General features: G+C 38.1%; 2 protein-coding genes across 5 annotated transcripts; one reads left to right on the forward strand and one right to left on the reverse strand.

Moving 5' to 3' along the window:
* Positions 1-295: 295 nt before the first annotated feature.
* On the reverse strand, positions 296-21,185 carry LOC139122991 (DNA-directed RNA polymerase III subunit RPC4-like). Of its 4 annotated transcripts, none has more exons than XM_070688924.1 (9): positions 21,088-21,185; positions 15,628-15,888; positions 15,245-15,294; positions 14,785-14,948; positions 14,142-14,278; positions 12,168-12,327; positions 7,977-8,305; positions 5,725-5,883; positions 296-1,353 (listed from the first exon to the last, which is right to left on the reverse strand). In XM_070688924.1, exons 2-9 carry the CDS (start codon positions 15,781-15,783, stop codon positions 1,234-1,236), a joined length of 1,275 nt encoding a protein of 424 aa, XP_070545025.1. In that variant the 5' UTR covers positions 15,784-15,888; positions 21,088-21,185; the 3' UTR covers positions 296-1,233. The 4 variants fall into 4 exon arrangements, with proteins under 4 accessions (XP_070545025.1, XP_070545024.1, XP_070545026.1 ...); XM_070688923.1 differs by having other exon boundaries at positions 15,628-15,894; positions 21,088-21,177; XM_070688925.1 differs by lacking the exon at positions 21,088-21,185 and adding an exon at positions 20,006-20,127 and having other exon boundaries at positions 15,628-15,894.
* A 257-nt stretch (positions 21,186-21,442) lies between these two features.
* LOC139122298 (DNA-directed primase/polymerase protein-like) lies at positions 21,443-24,146 on the forward strand. Its single transcript, XM_070687695.1, has 3 exons — positions 21,443-21,653; positions 22,870-22,962; positions 24,056-24,146. The coding sequence occupies exons 1-3, from the start codon at positions 21,601-21,603 to the stop codon at positions 24,144-24,146; spliced, it is 237 nt and encodes a 78-aa protein (XP_070543796.1). The 5' UTR covers positions 21,443-21,600.
* Positions 24,147-24,561: the final 415 nt, after the last annotated feature.

Genomic DNA, 24,561 nt, shown 5'->3' on the forward strand with positions numbered 1-24,561 from the left:
GCTCTGGTCACTTAGATCAAATCATCAAATGCAAAGAATAATATTTTGAACGGATTATGAATTTTGAATCAATATTCACCAAAATAGTGAAAAATAAAGATAAATATGCACAAAGTACTTGTACCCAGTGTATCTTGAATTTCATTTCTGCTTGGCTTGTTAACACTCTGGAAAGATTTTACACAGCTTATTAACCCAGTCTGTACATGTGTAAACTGAATTGTTGTTATTGGCAAGTGAGTTCAACTAGAATTCAAATGTAGAATAATAGTGCATTCTACACAATCGTATAAATGCCATCTTGAGAAGCTAAGTCTATTCAAGAAGTTTATTCAGTTTACGCTGTTCAGATATCAACAAGCCCACACTCTTTCAGCAAGTCCAAGAGTGGCCGACAGATATCATGTACCTAAAGTTGGCCAGCTATGTCAGCTCACAGAGTTAGGCCACAGTATGTGTCCTATGGTCAATGGCTGAGGGAGAGAGCATAATTGCATAGCCAACAAGGGGCTGTAGGTGTGCTGGTCTGGGCAGTGGAGATTTCACACGAAATATTGATATGCTGAGAAATTCTGTCAATGTTCAGCTATGCGATAGAAAATGCACAGTGACTTTATTTGAAGTCTTTTTATTGATACCAGACAATGGAAAAGAGTACATGAACAGGTGTGCTCAATACACGGGATTGAAAGTTTCCTCTTTAACCTGTAAACCCCCTAGTGCCCTGTAAACAGGTCCACACTCACCATTGATAACAATGGGTTTGGGCCAAACCATGGTGGTGAAAGGGTTAAACTTTTGTCAATACCACAAAGCTGATCACTGTCAATATCACATATTACTTGTTGCATACTGTCCGAAAAATGTTGAGTCTGTTGTCTAGAAGGTCAATGACTGCATCTTGTTTTCAATCCTTCCATGAGCTTTTCAAAAGTTTTGGCGGTTCTTATAAAAATACATATGCAATTTTCAGTTGTTCGACGTTTTCCTTAAATGTGTCACAGCGGCAACATGACACTTCCTATAATGTCCGCCATGTTGAATTGGTGCCTTGACACTGTACACTTTTGATGTTCATCTGTGTGTACAATTATACTCTAGAAATTTAAGTCTTCTGATCCTCAGGGATTCAACAGCGTCTGTCCGTTAACTTGTTGTTTCACTTCTGATGTTTGTCCATTGCAAGGGCTTACTGCTCCTGAACATATAGAATTTGACATTTTGCCGGTAGTTCTAACTACAATCCAGTAAAGTTTCATAGTCCGGTGTACAGACAAGTCTGTTTCTAACGTGTCCAAGCACAGACATGTCACCTCTGTGTTTACCCTCCTCTATCCTGACAGACACCAAGTCCTAGAAAAAAAAGAACAAAAAAAAATATCAAAATCATTATCAGTGTTTTGTAATAATATGGTTTCAAAACATACCTTGATGACGTGCACCTGACAGAAAGGGCTGAGGTACAAACCTTGATCAACTGTACGAGTCTGTGCTTTGTGGTTGATATTTGGTTCAGGGTCCATATATAAAATTCAAGAACTTTCGCAGACTTTTTCAGCAGTTTTCAAGAATTTTTTTGGTCCAAAATACCATTTTCCAGACATCATTTGTACAAGACATCATTTTCATACATCATTTTATGTATCATTTTCATGGTATCAAAACCGATAACTTGTCATGTTTTAAAAATTGTGGGTGGATTATAATTTTTCAGGACATTCAAGGACTCACTTTCAAATTCAAAGACTGTTCCTGTCCCGTTCAAGGACTTAAAATCAAGGACCGTATGGACCCAAGAGTTCTGAAAAATGCAAATTTTTTGCACACAGATGAAGTCACCTCAATCCTAACACATGGAAGACATTAATCAGCAGTCATCTTCAGTCTATATATGCTTCAAAGATGGCACACATCACCTGGAATAGGTGAGTGCCAACATCTCGAAATAACAAATCCGCACTGTGTAACTCTGTTCAAACTGCAACAAATTAAGTAAAATGCTTGAGGTTGGCCAGTATAGTATTGATTTATACAGTGTGTATTATCCAGGTAGAATTCCCTTGGTGATAAATATTCAAACACTCAAATTTTTACAATTCCTTTCTGGTCTACCACTTGTGGGGTTCATTTTGAATCTCTTGGGTAAGATTGCACATGTAAGAAAATCAAAAACTAATTTTTCCCAATAGATTAGTACTTGGTAACTGAGAAACAATCTTTTGACATCACTGTATAGAGTCTGAAAAATCCTCGCAGGCAGTTCAGTGACCCTGCTGAATCTCAATATTACTCAGCAGAACACAGAATGCTACTTTATCAATTCTTAATTTCAATACTCCAAAAGAATCGCTCTCATCTGGGCATGTGCACCTACTACAGTGCAGGACAACTGAAAATACTTGTGTCAATGAACCATATCCAGTCATTGATACTGAACCTATTGGTAGATCTGTGCAATATGCAACAAGCATCGTCATGGTGCATTAGCTATATTGGGTTTTTTCTGGCACAAATCTCCTTGACTACTATGAACTGCACTCTACGCAGTGACATTCAGTGTCATACTTTGTGATGGTGAGAGATATCATTAGGGTTACTCTGTGTTATATCATCATGGCTTAGTCAGTACCAGTGAATTTTGTGATGTCATACCCTCAGATTATTACTGATAATGTATATGATTAACGATTATTTAACATTTTGTCCCAAGATGTTTTCTACATCTACATATTCACTGGCATCCTCAAAACTATAAAATAATAGCACTAATGTACCCCCTCGCAGCCCATATTGGACCCAAGTAAATTTTGCATTCCATAATGTACTCGGCTTCACCTGGTGCATTATGTCGTGCAAAGTTGCTTTCGTCCATTATGGGCCGGGAGGGGGTACATTATTGCTGCCATAATCTTGCTGACTTACAAAATCACTAGCTTTTTAACATTCATTTCGGTTATTTTCATTTCATGTGAGAAGTTATTCAAGTTTTTGTACTAACTGAAATATGTTGATATCTCAATCATCAGAACTCTACTCACATCTTGCATATGCAAATTACATGTCAATATGACAATGACATAATTTCTGGTACGTACTATAAATTATCAGGCTTCTTCACAAGGGAATTTTTAGGGGTAGGCCACCTCCGTTTTTTGGAGTGGTCTAAAATTACCAAAATAACATAAAAAAATAGCGCCAATGGCACTTGATCACAACTGGCACATTGTGAAACTACTCTATCTCTGGGTACACCTGTACATGAAATACTGAATGGGTAGGTGCTGCGGGTTTGGAGTTTGTCAGTAAATGCACACAGAAAACAAAGTCCCGAAGTAGCGAATTCCAGCCATTTTCAAACCACACTGTTTGTCAGTGGGGTAAGCAATATTCGCAAAAATCACATTTCCAGGCTAATAGACTATGTTTTACGAAATCACACTTCCTTATTACAAAATAAAAAGATCTTTGTCTTTAAATCAATGCGCCAGTAAACAGGTCCAGCAGCTAGTTATGTCATCAAGTCTGTAATGTTAAGGGTCATAACAAATGTGAGAAATCTAAAACATTAAATATGTTGTTTTTTATCAATTTTATTACCAAAAGCGCATGAAAATCTCTGATACTTTGAATCAGCCATCCTGCATATTTGTAACATTCATCAAAACCTCATTTCTGTTCCACAACTCATTAAATAGTCCACAATGCAGGATTGGTGTACATTCCAAAACTACATATATGAAAGACCCCTAAATTCAATTAGTTAAAGGGGGTTAGAAATTTCCCATAACTATCTAACCGCTGCTCTGTTTGGCTCCATTTTTCGGAATCGGAACCTTGGATTAGTCTGAATATCTCTACCAAATATCAATGCAGTCTGTTCAGCAGTAATGACCTATGGTCATTATGTAAAAAATACCGCCAATGGCGCTTGGACATAATGACCGCCTAGTATTATCGGCATTTATCAACAACCACACTCACTGTGAATTAGACAGACCACGAAGTCATGAGCAACATATAGCTGACAGACTATTTTTCACATTGCGATTTTAAGCTCATTTTCATGAGAAAAGAGACATGTATATGTATATGGAGAAAAAGCAGAAGACATATTTGTAAATTGTTGTTAAGTGACAACATATATGCATCTCTTGAAATTTTGTGGTTATAAGGTATAACAGTAGTGTAAGAATAATGAGGTATGAATAAGTTAGTAAAGCTAAGTTGACAGTAATTAAGATTACAAAATTATACACTAAGCTGGGCACACAGTCCATGAGGCCGACAATGAGATGCAAATGATATGCGGTTAAGGTCTCCTCGACTAACTTTCTGCTGGTTGCTTACTTTCTACTATTTTTATAGTATTTTATACAAAGGCACAGAATTATTCTACCTGCAACTTAAAACTGATAGTGATTTTGTAGCTCATTCTTTACTGTTTTTCATAGTGTTTGGTAGCAGGTTACAGACACTTCGTGTTCGTGTCGGCTACATGGACGATCTGCCCTAAGCTGGGGAAATCTGATTGAAATAAATGTTGAAAAGTAGCAAAGTCATGGTCATCTTTTGTCTAATACCTTGTGTAAGTTCATGAACTTTACATAAATCTTGCTATAGATTTGTTGCTAAGTGGGCAATAACTGTGTTTCAGATCATTTGAGAGCAATCTATCCATGACAAGTTTAAATTGTAATATACTTCTATTTAAAGGAGAGAAACTTCTCAAATAATTTTTTTCCCTGTAATTTGCTGTGAGAACACATAGACAGATACTCAGGACTCTATGCTGGTGCTACCTTGATAACTAACCTACAAGTTGTAACGTCATTGTCTAACCTGTTCACCCCAATTTCCTGTAGACAGGTCCACACTCTCCATTGATAACAATGGGTTTGGGCCATACCATTGTAGTGAAAGACTGTAACATGTGAGGTTGTGGATACTTAATCTCTGGAATGTCAAAGTCTGCATATTGACTCAAGGATGTTTACTTAACAAATGCCTAGGGTCATCTCAAAAGTGAGAATCTAAACTATGAAATATGTTTTTTTTAATGCTTTTGATGCCCAAAAGACCATAGAAATCTCTTATACTTCGAATCAGCCATCCTGCATATTTCTAACAATCATCAAAACCTCATTTCTGTTCAACAACTCATAAAACAGTCCACAATGCAGGATTGGTGTACATTCCAAAACTACATATATGAAAGACCCCTAAAATCAATTAGATAAAAAGGGGGGTTAGAAATTTCCCAAAACTATCTAACCGGCGCTCCGTTTGGCTCCATTTTTCGGAATTGGAACCTTGGAACCAGTCTATGTATCGGTATCAAATATCAACGCAGTCCGTTCAGCAGTTTTTGACTTTTTGTCGTTTACGGAAATGGACGACATCAAACACCGGTTGAAACCACCTCTATATCACAACTTCCAGTTGTGATAAAATGGTGACTTTGTCCTGTATACACCATTTGAACATCCTCACGTTGTTGACAAGAACAGCTTTATGAGTAAAACAAGAATGTGGAGTAAATCTTGATGGTTTGTTCGGGTCAAAATATATCAGCTTTTTACGAGACAGACAAATTCTACATGATGGTTTACAACATGGAAAGTGATTAATAAATCTAAAACACTGAAGATTACAACTTATCACAGGGTACTTTGTAGGATCATATATTTTTTTGAAAGAGTGAGTAAAATTGATTTATGTAATTACCTGCAAAAACCCACAAGGTGTTCCCATGGTAACATCAAGAGCAACATTTCCAAGGAGAAGTCTTGTTTTCCCGGATTTCAGCACTTGAAGTTTTCCGATATACCCTTCAGATATGTCTTTCAATGTGCAGGCATTGTTGGATTTTTCACGTTTTGTTTCCTTCAAAATGAAAAACAGAAAAGGCCATTAACACTAATATGGGGTTAAAACAAAACTGATAAAACTAGCTGTAGTGAATCAAACCACACTGTTAGACAATGCAAATATCTTGGTAGTTGTGGTGCATTCACTGCAAGAAACATTTTCACTAGAAATAAACAGGGTTACACAAGATGTTGCCATGAGCAACTATATGGATTCAAAAATTCACTGATTTGGACCATGTCTACTCTACTCCTACCATCTGCATATTTTGACACTTTGCTCTGGTTGATAAGTCACACAACTGAAAAAGGGTGACTTTTTGGCATTTCAGTAACTATCGTTAACAGGCGTTCATCTGGATAACTGGTAAAACTCTCTCATGTGTGCATTCATGTGACAGTATCAAAACATGTGCCACACTATCTCCGGTTGTAGACAGGACTATTCGCCAGAATCTATTGTCAGTACATCATTCCGTCAAAATGATTATGACAAGTTTCCGGCAAACCAACCTATTAAGTAAGACTGCTCAGTGACATACATGCACGAATCACAACTGACACAACCATTCATGGCTACAGGTTTGTAGTTACTACATTTCATTGCACCGCACGGCATTGGACACTGCTGCTTGAATGTGGACAAATTTTGTCAGTGTTGCATACTGCTGTTGCAGCAGTCTGAGCTGTGCATATGTCTTTCAGTATTTATTGCAGCACTAGCAGTCCCCTGCTAAGTTCTAATTTCGTGCTTCTTGCATATTGCATATTACCAAAGCGTAATCTGAAGGGGCAAATATTATTTTGGCATATTATAAATGAGAATCAGTGATGCCAAATTTGAACAGCCCTTTTGATCTAGGATTGGGTATAAGAGGTAGTTTTAGAGTTGGCACTCAGAACCTATATTCAGGACCTATATGCACCTAACCTGACCTGAGACAATGCCTATGCGTACATGTATCACACAGTCGTTAAATGAACATGCTGTTTTTCACAAACATTACTTTCTGATTGAAGTGATTGCATTGATTGAGAGATTTAGAAAGCTGGTGTCACTTTTTTAATCGCTCATCTTGTTTGTTGTTTTGTTCCGTTTGTTTTCCTTTATCATGAATACTTTGTTTTGTTATCCTTTGGGGTAACCTTTGTCTGTTAATAAAATGTCAATAAATAAATATACAAAGGAATATATAAAGAAATAATAATTTGCGAGAACAAATGACTACAGAAATTTACTTCTCAAACTGGTTTCATCTGATAGTTTACTATGATGTGGCTAGATCAATGCATTCAGGAAACAGATTGGAAGAATTCATAAGGTGAAAGGTGAAAGGTGAAAGGGGAAATGACAGACACAGTACAACCAACAATCATAGTGACAAAGTGCGCAATCCTCAATTCTTCATATGACAATATTCAGCCTTCAGCTGTTTTTAATAATTTACCGAGGGGGGGATACAATTTCAGCCCAGAATGATGTAATGACAAAGAATCTATCTGATTCAATATTTGATTACAAAACACCTGCAGTAATATGCAGGAATATTTCCTTATCAGCAAGGTCATTTCATATCATCAATTTCTTTTGCAACAACAGACTGAGAGTTCATTGACACTGATAAAGTAAATCATAAATTAAAAATTATCAAAAAGTAATTTGGGACTTCCCAGTGGTCTTCGGAAAGCACAATGACAAGAAACTTAGTTTTGGTTAAACCTTTGACAGCCAAAGTCGTTTTTTGTTGCCTTTGTAAAATATAACCCAGTCAATTTTTTTTTTTAGAATTTTGCCAAAATTTTGATAAAAAACTGTAGGCAATGAAATATTATGCCCATTTGGTCCAAAATTATCAAAACATTTGCAGAAAAATTTGCAAAATGTTTCACTAAAATTTTGGTGGGAAAAATTACGGCAATCAATAGGTTATGCTGATGCATTGAATGAATCAGAAATGTTCTTGCATCAAAGAAAATGTACATCATTGCTACGATGAGTGTTAGTATTTGTAGTGTCCATATGGTACAGCTGTCATCCCTTTAAAAGTAAACCTGCAATTACACATTGGAAAAAACCACACACTTACTTCTAGAGTGTACAATACTTACAGAATCTGGATTTTCCTTTTTTATCCTCACACCCCCTGCATCAGGCTCCCTTTTTACAGGGGACTCACTATCCTGAGAGGGCGGTGTGGCAGGGAGTGTGTCCGGAAACTGGAAGAACAGAAGCTGGCCCTCATGGACGTGTTTACTGCGGAGGAACAGCGATGCTGCCGTGATCAGCCTCGGTTCTGTCCTTGTTTGTTTATCTGTTTTGCTTTGTGACTTGCTCACACTGACCTCTCTCATTTCAACATCAACTTTTTTCTCAGCAGAGATTTCTTCACTTTCTAGGTCTTTCATTTCAACATCTTCTGACCCTGGCTCCTTTTTAACTGAAATATTCAGTAACAACAAATACAACGTGCATAAGAATGATCCTCATTAAGAAAGAATGTGCCTGGCAAGTGAAAGACTTAAAAAAATTTTGCGCAAGTTTTCCTCAATGAAACTTCAAACCATACTCTTACCACATCAAGAGTAAAAATAGTGTGACAATAATAGAGTAACAATAATGTGACAACATCACTGTTCGCTCCCATATAGTTATCAAAACAAGTAAACAATTGTATGAAACATGGACATACATATACAGATAGACTGACATACACAGACTGGCACAGAGTGATCAACATTGACCCCAAGTCACAATACAATAAATTACCCACAACTCTCTTTGATTTGTATCCTTGAAGGTTACTTTTCTTATAACTTTTTCAGTTCTGTATGCAAGCAATAATGTGCAGCATCAGAATAATTGATAAATAATATCTAGTAAAAGTACGGTTAGATATTTCAGTGACAGTTTCCAAATAACCATTAAACAACCATGGAAATCACGTTCTGTAGGTACTACAAATGCCATACTTTTTAGGCAGCAAGTTATGACGAACTGAAGGGGTCATTGTCTGAGAAAACTTAGAATGCAAATTTCTTTTGTCATTTCCATTGGAAAAAATCAATATCCTTTTGTTTCAAAAAACAGGTGCAACTAGTCTCCCTAATTTCCATTACATTATTCTGTATGGCTGAAGACACAATCAGAGGAAAATTTTACAAAAATGCTATCTCCTCTCTCAATCTTGTATAATTTTCCAAATCATTTAAAATGAGAATTGAGAAGAATGGTGTCCTTAAAAGTACGTTTTCAGAATCTTTTCAACTAGTCTATGAATTTGTCTACACATGGGAGACCTGTACTGGGGAATCTTTGAGGATACAAATCGCAATGAATTGTGGGAAATCTACAGTACTGTGCAAGTGTGCCTTGGCCCATGGAGAGTGATAAAGATATAAAAACAGCTGAATGTAATGATAAAATTGTTAAGTATAGGCCTATACAGGCACTGAGAGTGAATATGTTACAGCAATTTGATTAGTTTCTTTTCCTTTTCTACTTCTGTGATAATCTTTAAGACAATCAATCTGCAAGGCAGTTTATGTATTGACAAATATGTTATCTTTTACAAGACACAGTTACAATATTTGACATAGACTGAAATACATAACATGCAACCAATGTTTACACTTTTCCCATACACCAGATACATGGAGAAATTTCAACATAAAATCATCAACTCAGAAAACCCTACAGGAAAAGTACACATTGTTTTCTTCCAGAACAGCGGGTGCATCCACATCTGGAAAACTTACAAACTTAACCAAGTACACAAGGATGATGACACAAGAGATAAAGTTAAACTGTGGTGAACTTGACTATTCCTTTCAAATCCTTACCTAACTTGACATCTTAAAGTAAAATACACTGCATGGTTAATTACGCACAAAAATACATCGGGGTGGACCATTTGATGAGGGATGGTGTCTGGAAGATTGATGAGGTACATTATCTTTTTTATCCGATCCATTGTACATTCTCTTTTCCCCACTCTCCCACCTTTTCTTTTTGTCAAACCTTCTCTGGCTGAATTTTGTATTGGCATTTGTTTGGAATTTTTTCAAAATCTGCAAGGATTTTTTTACCGCATTTCAACACCAAATACAGTTTACCATATCAAATGCTTACTAAATCACCACATTATATACTCTTAGTTCCAGTAGGTATAAAATTACCCAAAAAATCTTTAAAAATACAAAATGAAAGATATCCCAGTAAAACTGACAGTTTCGCAAAGTTGCCCCAAAAATTCAAAATTCCGGATTTCAACTTAATTTCAATATATCTTATTAACAAAAACCCTAAGAACAGGTTTACTAAATATCAAAGCAATCAGCATGGTAAATTTGAGAAACACATTTTTTGACCAAAAATGAGAAAAAATGCCCCTAAAATACAAAATTGCAGATTTCATCCTAATTTTAAATATATCTAATTAACATAAACCCTAGGAACCTGTACACTAGATATCAAAGCTACCAGATCACAAGTTTTAGGAGAAAAATTTTTTGACCAAAAAAGGCAAAAATTGCCCCTAAAATAAAAAAAAAATTGCCAGTTTCAACATACCTTCAATACATTATATTGAGATTAATCTTAGATACCTGTATACCAAATATCAAAGCTATCAAATCAGTAGTTTTTGGATAAAAATTTTTTTTATCAAAAATTGGGAAAATTGCCCCAAAATTACAAATATGACATTATCAATACAATTTGTACAAGCATGACTGAGGTCATCCTGAGGAACATGAATATTAAGTTTCATAGCAATCAGACGAGCGATTTCAGAGAACAAGATTTTTTCACTAAAAACGGAAAAAATACCCTAAAAATACCAACATGCAAATTTCATTTCAATTTTGCACACATACTTTAGAATACCTAAAGAAATCTGCAACCAAGTTTCAACCAAATCTGACCAATGCTTACTGAGTTTTAGCCATTTGCAGGATTTTTCCTTTTTTTCCCCTCATTTGCATATTTTTGGCACTGACATGTTCATTTGAACAAATTTACATCTCCACCCCTAGGTGCACCTGTACACCAAATACTAAGACAGTAGGTGCTACGGTTTAGGAGTTTTTGATGTGGACGGACATACATACATACATACATACATACATACATACATACATACATACAGACGACATTTTTCCACCTTATACGAATACCTCCCATTTGCATATATACATATGCATATATGGGAGCTAAAAATCAAGGGTCGTTGAGCAAAGTTTGGCACTAGAGAGACAAATTACCTGACATTTACTTGTAATTGAAATTCAAAATGGCCGCCATCCCTGTGTTAACTCTATGGGGATCGACTTTCAAAATATTAAGACAAGAGTGCTGTAATTTTTCCGACCAAAATTTTAGCGCAACATTTTACAAATTTTTATGAATTTTTCTGTAATTTTTTGATAATTTTGGACCAAATGAGAATCGCACATCAGCATCTACAGTTTTATCAAATTTAGCAAAGATCTGAAAAAAATTGACTGGGATATATTTTGTAAAGGTGGCAAAAATTGACTTTAGCGCTCAAAGGGTTAATTAAAACACTGTCCCTCCACGGAGGGACGTTGATTAAAATGAGAATCAACAAGTGGTAGATCAGAATTGTAAAGATTTGAGAGTCAAAATATCTGTCCCAGAGGCGCATTCTACATTAGTGAATGACAAAAAAAAGACAAGGTAAACATTGACTTTTGTCACGTTACGGTTTCTTAAATCGCATCCTTCATATGCTTAGAACTATCAGCTGCTTCTCTTACTCATAATGTACAACACATGCTGTAGTTTTAAATAACTAGAACTGACATCAGCACAAGAAAGGGCACTATTTCCTGTGTGAAGACTATCTGTCAGCACTTGGGATTTCGCAAGAAGCCAATCAGGGTTTGACAGCATTCTTGATACTGCCTGGTTACAATGCGAAGTCATAAAGTGACTTTCATAATGTAAAGGTGTCATTAAAGCATACTAGGCTGCGCTGTCATGCCTACATTGATTAAAAACTGATGTCAGAACTAAAATTATACAGCCATCTTCACATTGAAGCCATGTGCCACTGTATTTGCATAACGACTGAACTGCGGTGTGCAAGGTCATTATGTCTATAACCTGTTCACCCCCGATTCCCTGTGAAAATGCCCATAATCACAACAGATGACAATATATTTGGGCCAAACCATGGTGGTGACAGGGTTGAATTGAAAAACTGGACCCAAAAGCAGTCAAGGAAAAAGGATGAACTCGAGCAAAACAGTGTTAATCCATTACATAGCACAACTAACCTTGCATTGGAGTTTCATCAACATCCATGTTCATTTCCTTTGGTGATGATTTTTCTGCTTCCAGGTTTTCCTCTTTGAAAAGCTGACCAGTGTTTGACAGTGGCAGTTGAATTGGTGTGTAGTTTTTATCTTGAAACTTTGCCTCTCCATCATCTATGAACTGTATGAGATATGGAACAACAAGAGTACAGAAGATTTAAATACAAGTTAACCCTTTGAGCAATGTAATTTTCCCACCAAAATTTTAGTGCAGCATTTTACCAATTTTTGTGAATTTTTATGTAATTCTTCGATAATTTTGGACGCAATGGATATCACATTTCATTGGCTACAGTTTTTGATCAAAATTTTGGGGAAAATCTGAAAAAATTGTCTTTATCCGATAAAAAGTTGTCTGGTTGTATTTTACAATGGCGCCCAAACTTGACTTCAGCACTCAAAGGGTTAATACTATTAAATACAAGAGAAACAGTGAGCTATATAAAAATCCCCTTTTGATTCCATTTTGTTATGTTCTTGAAAAATTTCAATATAATATAAACATGTTTCACAAAATTGCATTCGGAAAGGTAAACTTATGTGGTGCTCTCTTTATCAAAGAACTGTGACAAAACTGAAGAATGCTCCACCCATCCTAGGCTGCAGTACAATCAAATATTATCTGTATCTTAATCTGTTCATTCCATTTGCCTGTAAACGAGTCCACACTCACCACTGACAACAAAGGGTTTGGACCAAACCATGGTGGTGAAAGGGTTAAGAGGTATGTTTGTATTTATTCACCATCCAAGGCATCCTCATACAAGCATTATTTCTATCATGAGGAAGACGTGGACCTGTGTTTTTTCAGGAGTGCCAGAACTGCTAACTCAGACTACTACAAAATTCATAACTGTAGAGGGACATACAATTTCATTCCACAACTTATGATGAAGACAGAGCTAATGTTTGACAAAGAGCGCCCTCACAATGTGAAATACATGCCAGGATCTCAACATTCGAACATGCCACCACTGGTGGAGCTGTTCACTTTTGTTGCAAATACGTGTACAAGCACACAATGAACACTTCTCAGAAGCATGGAAGAGAGCACAAGCAAAACAAACACCATCTTTACTTTCAGATAAGGATTACCTTATTGTTTTCATTGTGTTTTTAACTTAGGTGATTCAAATATGATAGCTGGTTCTGTGAAGCTTTGTTTTCATAAATAAACGACCACCTAGAAATGTTGAGCAGGCAGGAGCTGTTTGTCGCATTTGATAGAATTTGAGTGAATTTGAAAATGTGAGTTTATCTTTAACCTGCAGCATGTTAACATGTTAACACATGGTCCAAGCTAAAATTGAAGGACTTTCAAGAACTTGGACTTTCAAGAACTTTTTCCTACAATTTCCACAACCATTTTTAATAGGTCCAAAATACCATTGTCCAGGTATCATTTTTACAAAATATCATATTTATCATGTTTATATCATTCTTACGTTATCATGACTGATTATCTATAAGCTGTCACATTTATATGGTTATTAATTGATCTGTGTATTTGACACATCACATCACATCACAGCTACAGTGTACGTATTACATGTATCTGTATGCACAATCCACCTACTATTTGAAAAATCACAGAATTTCGTGCTTTTATCACAGAGAATAATAAATCCCTTCCCTTTTACCCTGCCTGTTGAAAGAGAAATTGTACGTTTCCAGCTGAGTAACAAATTGCTGGCATGACACTGGCTGCTGACGACAGAAATTCTAACAAATATAGTCTGTTCCTCAGTTGAATTTACTGCAACTGAATTGAAGTGCTTGTTTTGGTTTCATCATCATGACATTGGGGATAACAATTCATGATTTTCATCTATTCTGTTCACAGAACTTTGAAAAGTCTCGTCAAAAAAAAATTGACAAATATTTGTTTTGCATATAACCTTGTGACAATATCAGGAACCAGTCCTGTCAACTTACGTCATCCCTAAGTAACTTGTCCATGACGGCTTTATCGATATCTCTGGCCTCTTGTTTGATGCTGACACCAGAGGTCGATGCCCTGCTGCTGTACGATGCACCGGACGAGCCAATGTCAGGGCCATAGCCACTGCTTCCTGTCAATGTGATATGTACATGAGGTGAACAATATGTACACCTTTGAATTAATTTTAATTAATGTACCACTTTGGTATAGGTAATGTAACAGTATGAAAACAACACTGCTACAAGGAAGTTAATAAAGCATTTACAAGAATTGTTTCTACTCTTCACATTCACCATAATATATATTTACTTCCGATTATCAATAATATTTGTTAAAGGGCCTGTAGCAGTAACTTTTCTTGATTTTTTTCCACTGGTTTTAATGTCAACTACACTTTGTTTTTCTACTCCCAAAAGCATGTTGAAATACACAATATTCAGCTTGTCAACTCTGCCTGTACATGTGTAGATTGCACAGTTATTGTTGACAAGAGAGTTCTGTTCTAGACTAGAATTCAAATGTAAACAATAAAGATGCATCATCCAATGTAGCACGCATGTCTGATAACCATAGCAACAACTGAAAGAGAGATTAATGGAACACAATGAGGTCAGAGGTCAAAACTATTAGTCGTACCTCTTCTGTTACCCAATCTTTCAGCTGGTCCCTCCTCAAATATGGAGTGTGACTGAATAACCTCACCCCTGCCCCTCCCTCTCCCTCTCCCTCGACCCCTCTCTCCTCTTGGTAAGCGCTCCTTCCTGGCATTGGAAGTTACAGGACTGGCATCATCTCTTTTCCTGTTGATGGGAAAGATGGACAACACAGGATTGAAATGGTTTCTTAACTGTCTGTGTGTTTTTTTAATTCACAGTATCTTACTTTGTAAAGTAAAAACGTACTTTTTGTCAACGGAACCTCCCTAAAAACTGGATGGAATGTTGGATCATACCATGATTCATTGTCTTTGCTGTGTTTGAAGAGAATCAAGTTAGACGCCTCAGAGTAATGGCTCCTGGTATGTTGAAATAAAATAAATAAACAAAAATAATTGATGAATAAATAAATTCATTTAAACGTAACAAATGGCACTTACTCTTCTTTTATCCTCTCTTTTCTGACGGGTATATTTGGAGTAAATGTTTTCTGTAAGTACAAACACCAAGAAAAACAAATAGACTTTAATGTTCATGGCAATGAAGCTTACATTATCCTTCATATGTCTCTACATTACATTACAGTGCATAACTTTATGTTGTGTGATGGAGGATAAGAGATAACATCTTTCACAGATGTTTTAGGCATAACAAATCAAACTTTGAATATTTTTATCCTGTAGAAGAATGCCAGGAATGTACAGATCAGGGTTTGTCTATGGATATTCTGGATTTTGCAGCATGTGGGGAAATTTTTACGACATGGTCACCGAGCAACTCACGTCCTATAAACAGTTACAAAAAGGATTTAAAGAAAAATCACCTTGCGAACACCTCCAAGGGTGAGGTCACGCTGTCCTTTCAGTGAGGGAAGTCTTGTAGTGTGACTGGTTGGCGTTCCACGTCTGGAAACTAATCCCCTGGGTATGGCCCCTGATGATGTGCTTGGCGTTGGTGTCTTTTGTTGTTCACGCGACATGCTGAATCCTGTCAGTGTTTTTGGTCTAACGTCACCTTCTCTAGGAATGTTGACACCTCTTCTCAGTTTGGTACAGCCCTATTGTTGTCTGCGGTAAAGTTGGACCTAAGGCTAGCAGAGGGAAACAGGGGTGAAATACAGACAGTTAACTTATTCTTGCACTCTGGTGTACACTTTCTAAAACTGGGTTCAGATATAGTTCTGAAGATACTATTCTCTAGGAAGTTGAAACACAAAAGTGAAGATGAATCACTGACAATGACTGCATAGTATTGGGGTAGAGACAGCTAGGCACACAAGACCAAATATGAGGATAATTTGAAATCTAGAGATTTCTCCTGATCGGGAGTAAAATCGACTCCCTCCTGCAGGAGATTTTTTTCCTGATATAGAGACAACTTTTGACAGAATAGTTCTGCGTGCACTTGATCTAGTTATGGAGGTATCTTTTACCCCCATGGTCTAGTATGCCATGCACTGCAGTTTGTTATGCTGTGAGTGGGTTATGTACCTCAACGGTTAAATTATGGACGTAGCATACTGCATGTTACCATTGCATGTCAATGCATAAGCTTCTTCTCCTAAGAGTAGAGGCTTATGCGCTGCTGCAGTGTTATACCTCTTTTGAGGTAGTTTGTAATTTTTAAGCCTCTTCTCACAGTAGTGCATACTGAACTGAAACAGCTGACCTTGCATATTGTAATCAGTACTTTTTCAGTACTTCTCGCACATGCAATATGCCTTCCTGTCGTCCACCATCTCCTGCAAGGCTGCATGCTCTTGGACCAAAGGTGCCAGTGGGCTGGGTGGTTTGCTCACAGGCGCTCTGTTGTGTGGGTAGTTTGTAAAAGTGTAGTTTATGCTACGTTCCCACGTTCTCCTCCGCAGCCTTATCACCAAGGTGTGAAACAGAATTATGCGGCCTGTAAAGAAAACTGTCCGTTCTGGTCAAAAATAAACACAAATCCTACATTGAGTTACCTCGTTAGATGCGGAAGCATCTCTTCTGTCCAAAAAACACACTCATGTCACGATAAAATGAAAACTTTAGAAGAAATCTGCCGCGTTTTGACAACATCGGCATTTCTGGTGGCCACTGTTGTTATAACTTAACTCATTGTCATAATAGACGGTGTCTGCACATAGAAAGTCTGATGCCGTTGATGGCATTGCTCACGGACCAATCAGCGATGCGGATGGCGTACCATTATGATAATGAGTTGCGTTATTACAACGATGGACGCCAGAAATGCCTAGTTTGTCAAAACACGGCAGATTTCTCCTAAAGTTTTCATTTTATCGTGACATGAGAGTGTTTTTTGGACAGTAGAGAGCCTTCCGCGTCGAACGAGGTAACTGACTGTAGGATTTGTGTTTTTTTTGACAACAACCGGTAGATTTCTTTGCAGGCTGGATAATTCTGTTTCACACCTTCAGGGGTACCTAAGAAAGTGTAGCTTTTGAATGAAAATGATAGCTTTGACACCGTGCAGGATAGCTTGGGTAGGGAAACGATAGTTGCTGGAATGGAATCTGTAAGTTTGGTCATCTAAAACGATAGCTTTGAACATATTTTGATGTTGAGAGCATAAAACAAGATGGCTGACAACAAAAGCAGTGGTAGCGGCAGTAAGTATTTTACCCGTTTTCTCAACAAAATCACCAAATTCTGTTGTGTAAGATGCCGTGTTCAGTGAGGTTTAGGCTCGATTACACTGCTGTAAAGTTTCTACGCCCATTTTACAAAACTTGCAGAGAAATTACCGTTCCCGTTTTCGAAGTGAACAGGCTCTCAGGACGTCCTATTCTAATACATGTACAGGGAAGAGAATGTATATGATAGTGTAAAGACGTAGTCGTTAGTGTTGGCAATGTCTGATTTCCAGAGTTAAGACTTACCAAGATTTCAAAGTTAGCTTCAGATAGGATGAATAGTTATCTTCTCTACCTTCAATGTATGCATGAGCACTTTTTTATACACTATCACATACACAATCCGAGTACATGTATTAGAATAGGACGTCCTAATAGCCTGTTCAGTTCGAAAACGGCAACGGTGATTTCTCTGCAAGTTTTGTAAAATGGGGCAGAAACTTTACAGAAGTTTAATCGAACCTGAACCTCACTGAACGCAGCTTCTTACACAACACAACTTGCTGATTTTTTGTCAAAAACGGGTAAACTACGGTATTTACCGCCGCTACCACTGCTTTTGCTGTCAGCCATCTTGTTTTTATGCCCTCAACATCAAAATATGTTCAAAGCTATCGTTTTAGATGACCAAACTTACGGATTCCATTCCAGCAACTATTGTTTAGCTACCCAAGCTATCCTGCACGGTGTCAAAGCTATCATTTTCATTAAAGCTACACTTTCTTAGGTACCCCTGACCTTGGTGATAGGGCTACGGAAGAGAACGTCGGAACATAGCTAGCTGCAAAATTGTAGCGCTATGGTGAGGCCGTGAGGCGGTCGGTGATTTTTGTTTTTTGTGACTTCACTCACCAGTAGAGCTACAATGCCGATGGCCCTGGGAGTATAAAATAAGCGCATCCCACTGGGCTAGGCGTGTTGATGTGAAATGCTACATATTTACTGCATTTGGTCGTACCGATTTATCACTACTGAAACTAAACACTATACTACACTAACCTTGTCGTTTATGGGGTTTGGAATTTGTTCAAACACGTCGATCGCGTTCCGAAAACATTTCTGGGAACCGCCATTACCAACTTCTGGTAATGGCGGCTCCCAGAAACACGGATGCCCCACGCTTAATGTTTATGGATCGATGTGTTTGAACAAATTCCAAACCCCATAAACGACAAGATTAGTGTAGTAGAGTGTTTAGTTTCCAGTAGTGATAAATCGGTACGACCAAATGCAGTAAATATGTAGCATTTCACATCAACACGCCTAGTCCAGTGGGATGCGCTTATTTATACTTCCCAGGGCCATCGGCATTGTAGCGCTACTGGTGAGCGAAGTCGCAAAAACCAAAATCACCGACCGCCTCACCGTAGCGCTACAATTTTGCAGCTAGGAACGTAGCATAAACTACACTTACACAAACGGGTCCTACTAATTACTGCCCGTGACTGCCCGTAGCTGCCCGAGGACTGCCCGAGAACTGCCCGAGCACTGCCCGAGGAAAAAGTGAGCCAAATTTCGCCAATTTTAACACTAGGCCAATAGGTTCAGTTTATATCATGCCAAGCCAACCAAAAATATCATTGATTTGGCGTTAACCTGATGTTTTCTCCGGCGGTTTTGGAACTCTGAAGACGGCCCTGCTCGAAGGACATCCGCCAGCTTGATAGTGAGATCATACCATTTAGTCCGAGAGGTGGTACAATAACCTCGCCGAGTGCTTACAGCTTGATAGCCTACCACCCCTTGCACTGAATGGTATGATCTCACAATCAAGATGGGGACGTCTTTCTCGTCGAAAGCCCGGCGTCTTTCGGGTTCTAAAGCCGCTAAAGAAAACACTAAATCAATGATATTTTTGGTTAGCCAGGCATAATATAAGTTCAAGCTATTGGCTTAGTGTTAAAATTGGCGAAATTTGGCCTACTTGCTCCTCGGGCAGTTCTCGGGCAGTCCTCGGGCAGCTACGGGCAGTTACGGGCAGTAATTAGTAGGACCGACACAAACTGCCCACTCAGCAGAAAGCCTGTGGGTCTGCTCGATCTATCGAATCCTTACTCGATCTGCCCACCACTGTAACCTAAAGTTGCAGTGGCGGGCAGATCGAGTACGAGATCGATAGATCGAGCAGAAAATCGATCGATCAAGCCATGGAGCTACTCGGAGCTCGATGATCCGGTCCTACTAATTACTGCCCGTCACTGCCCGTCACTGCCCGTCAGGAAATTAGCCTTCAAATTACTGTAATCTGTCGATATATCAATACCAAAGACCACTTATATTAATAGAAAGCTACAAAATAAGAGTCTGTTTTACTCCAAATGCCCGAGTCCTGTCTCAGAACTAACGTGAATATTGGAGCGCTAAGTTCTCTACTCGACAGGCAGTGATGGATAGGCAGTGGTCGGACATCGATTACGATGGGGTCCAGACACTTCGCACCAAAACCAGTTCGCCCCACACAACTTCGTCCCAAAACCATTTCGCACCAAAACCACCTCGTCCCAAGTACTACCTCGTCCAACGCCACTTCGCCCCAAGTACCACCTTGTACTAAAACCACTTCGCTTACCGTATAGTTCCGTCAACTCGTCGTAAAACATCGATGTCACGATGTATCATAGCGTTGTTTTTACCTGCAACTTGGCTACCACGAACCATATATTCTTCCATGAAACCATACCATATATTAGATAAAAGAAACACACAAACTACTAAATGGTACATTTCAGGTGCCGTGCGCGGTATTGCACGATGCGATGTCATTTTATCGAAATGTGTACAATTTCAAGATTTCAGTCCTGGGATGGTAGAAAGGTGATTAAAACTCACTGGCAGTGGTTGGTTATTTTCAGCTTTTAACGGTTACAGATAAATTGGGGAGTTAAGTCGTGTTTTTTTCGGGTCGCAATGGTTTTGGGCGACGTGATTTTTGGGGCGAAGAGGTTTTGGTACGAGGTTGTTTTGGTGCGAAGTGGTTTTGGTGCGAAATGGTATGGGACGAGATGGTATGGTGCGAAGTGGTTTTGGTGCGAAGTGTCTGGGAACCATTACGATCAGCGTTGCCACTCGTTCGCAAATCAACGTTGTTGGGGTCTGGGACGACAATTTTGTTTAGTTGTGTAGTAAGTAATGTTTTTGATATGAGATATCAACTGATTACAGTCGTTGAAGTGTAAATTTCCCGACGGCAGTGACGGGCAGTGGTCGGACGTCGACGGGCAGTATGTATGGCCATGGATGTAAAAAAAATTTTTTACATCCATGGTATGGCCAATGGTGATGCATGTACGATTACACGATTAGCGTTGCTACTCGTTCGAAAATCAACATTTTTCGGATCTTGGAATATTATTTCGTTCGTTTTTACAAAGAGTAGTGGTCTTTGGTATTGAAATATCGACTGATTACAGTAATTGGAAGGCTAATTTCCTGACGGGCAGTGACGGGCAGTAATTAGTAGGACCCCGATGATCTAGCAGACTACCCAGCCAACTGGTGCCTGTGTCTCGGACTCGGCAGGTCTCAAAAAATGTTCACAATGTTTCATGTGTGTATTCCTAAATCTTCATTCCTTCCAATGAAAGCAATCGTGTTCGACCATCTACTTGTGAATATTCATTAAGAACAACGATAAGTAGTAGGAATCTTTACCTTCATTGACGTGAAATCGTAAATTATCATCCACATCCAACATCTCATATTTGCCAGCGGCTTGCGTGAGATTGTGACCTACAGTTGACCTTTTAAAGGGTCACGAAGCATGCGTAATGTTAGCGCCCATGGACTAGTTTTCGGATTACATTACCCTACGTCCCATTCCATCGATATTAGTGTATTAAAATACCTACTTTCTTTCCAAAGTTTGTAGTTTGAATAAATTTCAATAAGAAAATACACTTGAAGTCAATATATTGATTTTGACTGTGTTGAAATTAAAATCACCCACTTGAAGGTAAGAGAAAGGTTATGTTTTCATTCAGATTCTGATTCTTACGCTTACTAGAGCATTGTCGTTTGGGGGCGGAGTGCGCGCGGAATATAAAAACACAGACCGCCTGATAAAAACATTCGTGCAAGAGCGCTGGCGCATGGTTGTCGTCAACCCAAAGTGCTAGAAACTTCAAAAGCCCCACCAACTATACGTCTTACTAGCAAAATACGGACATGGCTGAAGATTTTACTCCAGTGAAGCTCACATTAGCCCAGGAGCAGAGGCAGTGAGTGCACGTGTCTTATAGAGTGTGGCGCTTCTATTTCTAAATTTTCTACCGTATATGCGAACATTTTGCGCTTCCGGCTCTCATACCATAGTCTCATGAGTGAAAGTTCGCTGAGAGAGCATGTGCACTAAAGTCCTCCTTTTAAAAAAATCTGCACTTACACTAGTATGATTTATAATACATATTACATATGTTGAAACAAGGAGGATGGTGGGGTGGTGAGAATCAGGTATCTTACCAGGATGGGATGGGGGTCATGGGGAGGTTGGGAAGGGGTAGCTGGGGGTCCATAGCTTTGGTGGTTACAGACGGGATTCCTGCCTTTTAAGGGCAGGTTTTGACTTTTACGACTGTGGTGGCGGCGTTAAAAGTTAAATGTCAAATCCAGCCTGTAAAAGGCAGGAACCCCGTCTGTAACCAACCACAACAGCTATGGACCAAACTTGCAGCTCTACACTAGTGACTTCCGAGTGAGGCAGTAGGTGATTTTGTTTTTGCAACCTTGCTCACCAGTAGCTTACAATGCCTAAGGCCCTATAGACTGGAAAATAAGCAAGACATCGGTGCAGTGCACTCTAGGTACCAAATATGTTTGTTCTACCGTGTATCATTGCACTTATCTATCAAAAAAGAACACTTCAGAATCGTCTACACTAACCTTGTCATTTTTGGGCTTAAAAATTGCCTTGGACACAGCGATCGCACTCGACAAAGATCATCAACAAAACGAAACTTTGTGTTGTTTTTCTCGAGGGTCTATGGTAGAACACATCCAGTATTTGCATATTTTACAAAAGGGTGTGCTACACTGATGTTGCACATATTTTCCAGTCTATAGGGTCTTTGGCATTGTAAAGCTACTGGTGAGCGAGGTCGCAAAAACCAAAAATCACCGACTGCCGCACCATAGAGCCTTTGCAGCTAGGGAAGGGGCACTCCCAGTCCGTCATTTAGCTAAAGCTAATCTAAAATGCATGAACAGTTACGAACCATCACACATGTATCACATATGGAGATTTGTTTGAATTTATCGAAGAAATTGTGTAATCGACCTTCATAGAATCATACCCTACATTTTAAGAATATTGTAACAATCTGTCTGTGTCTATCCAAGTAAGCTTTTACCGTAAGGCCACATTGTTAACAAACTATAGAACTTTTATCAAAACAGCATTGTAGACAGCTTCTTTTACCCTATGTTATTATTTTACAGAAGAGAAAAAAGATGGAAACAAAAACTTGCAAAGCTACAATTGACAGAAAAAATATTCAAGCACCATGCACTTGCACCACTGTATCATCCCAGGTGAGATCAAATCCCTACCTTCATAGTATTAGTGAGATCAACGTTGTCATTGTATCTGAAGGAAGATTAGTTTGTTTTTCTATGTATAACTGAAAGTATAAAATAGTATAAGCTCAGGCAAAATTTGTCTGAGATTGAATCACTTTTTGTGTTTCTGTTCAGTCAGTTGTGATAGATATTCTGGAAGGCAATGACACCAAACTTGTTCATTGTAGAATATGCATGATCGCATGCCTGTGCGGATCAGCATATCTGAGTTGTCGTATCTGGTGTAACAGAATATCCAAGCCAACGGAAAAAAAAAACTTTTACAAACCAGTCAAAGGAGTCTATGATTTTTTTGAGGATGGTATCTACGTAAAGTTTACTGGAGTTCCTGGTCATGACCAAGTTCCCTTTGGAACATCAATGCAGTCAACAGAAATTATGCCAGGGTTCCCAAACCTTATACCCAGGGTCCTGCAAAAAATACTGGGTGTATCTTGTATTATCTTAGTACAGTAGCACTTCGGAATATGTAGTATGACTGGAGACAATATAAACTTCGCCCATCAAGCAAACATCTGTTATGGAGCAAGAGAATGAGATTCAATAGAGCAGCCTTGAAATCTGTTCTGTAGTACTGTAAAAACCCAATAAATTCGACCACTCTATTAATTCGACCACCCTATTCTTTCTCAAAACTTAATTTTGTTTTACCCTTATCAGTTTGACCACTCATGGAAATTGGGACTTTCTCAATCTCTAATAATTCGACCAATCAATCATGACAAGCTGTTTTGAACATTTTAAATTTTGATAATATACACAGAAAATACACTGTACAGCACAGAATGTCAGTCTAGATTTCAGAAAAGTCACCTTCATAGGTTAAAGTTTTAGTCGTCCAAGACAGTAAGCATATCACTTATGAACTGTCAAAAAAAGTTGAAATCTCTAATAATTTGACCACGAAAATCATTTTGGCTTTGTAAATTTTCATATAATTCAACTACAAATCACAATTATTTTTTTTTTGTCAAAATGATAAGGTTTTTACGGTAATTTTAGTATTTTTACATACTCACACAATATTTTTCTGTTCTCTCTGCAGATTAATCGATCCAAGTCCATTATGGAGAGAGTTTGTGAGACAGAAGCAAGCTTTCAGTTTTGCTGCAACTTTCAAAGAAGTAAGGATGTAAACTTATTCTTAGGATTTGAAGAATACCAAAATATTCAGGTCCTTCCACCCTAAGCACCCGCACTTTTGATCTATTACTGAAATGTAATAGAAGCTGGCCATAGACCCTTATGATGTTTTATAAAACTTCAATTTTACACGCATTTCATATTACCTTGGACATTAAAAAAAGAGACTGCAAACATGTAACTCACGTACATAGTTTTACTCAGATGGTATCTTCCACATGCCTCAAAATTACAAGACTTAAAATTTTTCTCAAACCTTCTACAATGAAACTTTAAATCATTCCCCTTTGAAATCAAAATTCAAAATCAGGGGTTACTATGCAAAATGTTATACCAAAGAAATAAATTACCCAATATTTACTGATTTTTGAAATTCAAAGTGGTTGCCATTCCCCTTTACTCTACAGA

Source organism: Ptychodera flava, chromosome 22, assembly GCF_041260155.1.
Source record: "Ptychodera flava strain L36383 chromosome 22, AS_Pfla_20210202, whole genome shotgun sequence".
Classification (NCBI taxonomy): domain Eukaryota; kingdom Metazoa; phylum Hemichordata; class Enteropneusta; family Ptychoderidae; genus Ptychodera; species Ptychodera flava.

Excerpts from the sequence above, each read along its gene's own strand:
- LOC139122991 (XM_070688924.1), bottom strand. The coding sequence starts at position 15,783 with ATGTCGCGTGAACAACAAAAGACACCAACGCCAAGCACATCATCAGGG. Across the intron at positions 12,328-14,141 it reads ACAAGTTACTTAGGGATGAC|TTCATAGATGATGGAGAGGC; the intron begins GTAAGTTGACAG and ends TATCTCATACAG. Across the intron at positions 1,354-5,724 it reads CACCTTGTGGGTTTTTGCAG|GACTTGGTGTCTGTCAGGAT; the intron begins GTAATTACATAA and ends TTTTTTTTCTAG.
- LOC139122298 (XM_070687695.1), top strand. The coding sequence starts at position 21,601 with ATGGCTGAAGATTTTACTCCAGTGAAGCTCACATTAGCCCAGGAGCAG. Across the intron at positions 21,654-22,869 it reads TTAGCCCAGGAGCAGAGGCA|AAGAGAAAAAAGATGGAAAC; the intron begins GTGAGTGCACGT and ends ATTATTTTACAG. Across the intron at positions 22,963-24,055 it reads GCACCACTGTATCATCCCAG|ATTAATCGATCCAAGTCCAT; the intron begins GTGAGATCAAAT and ends TTCTCTCTGCAG.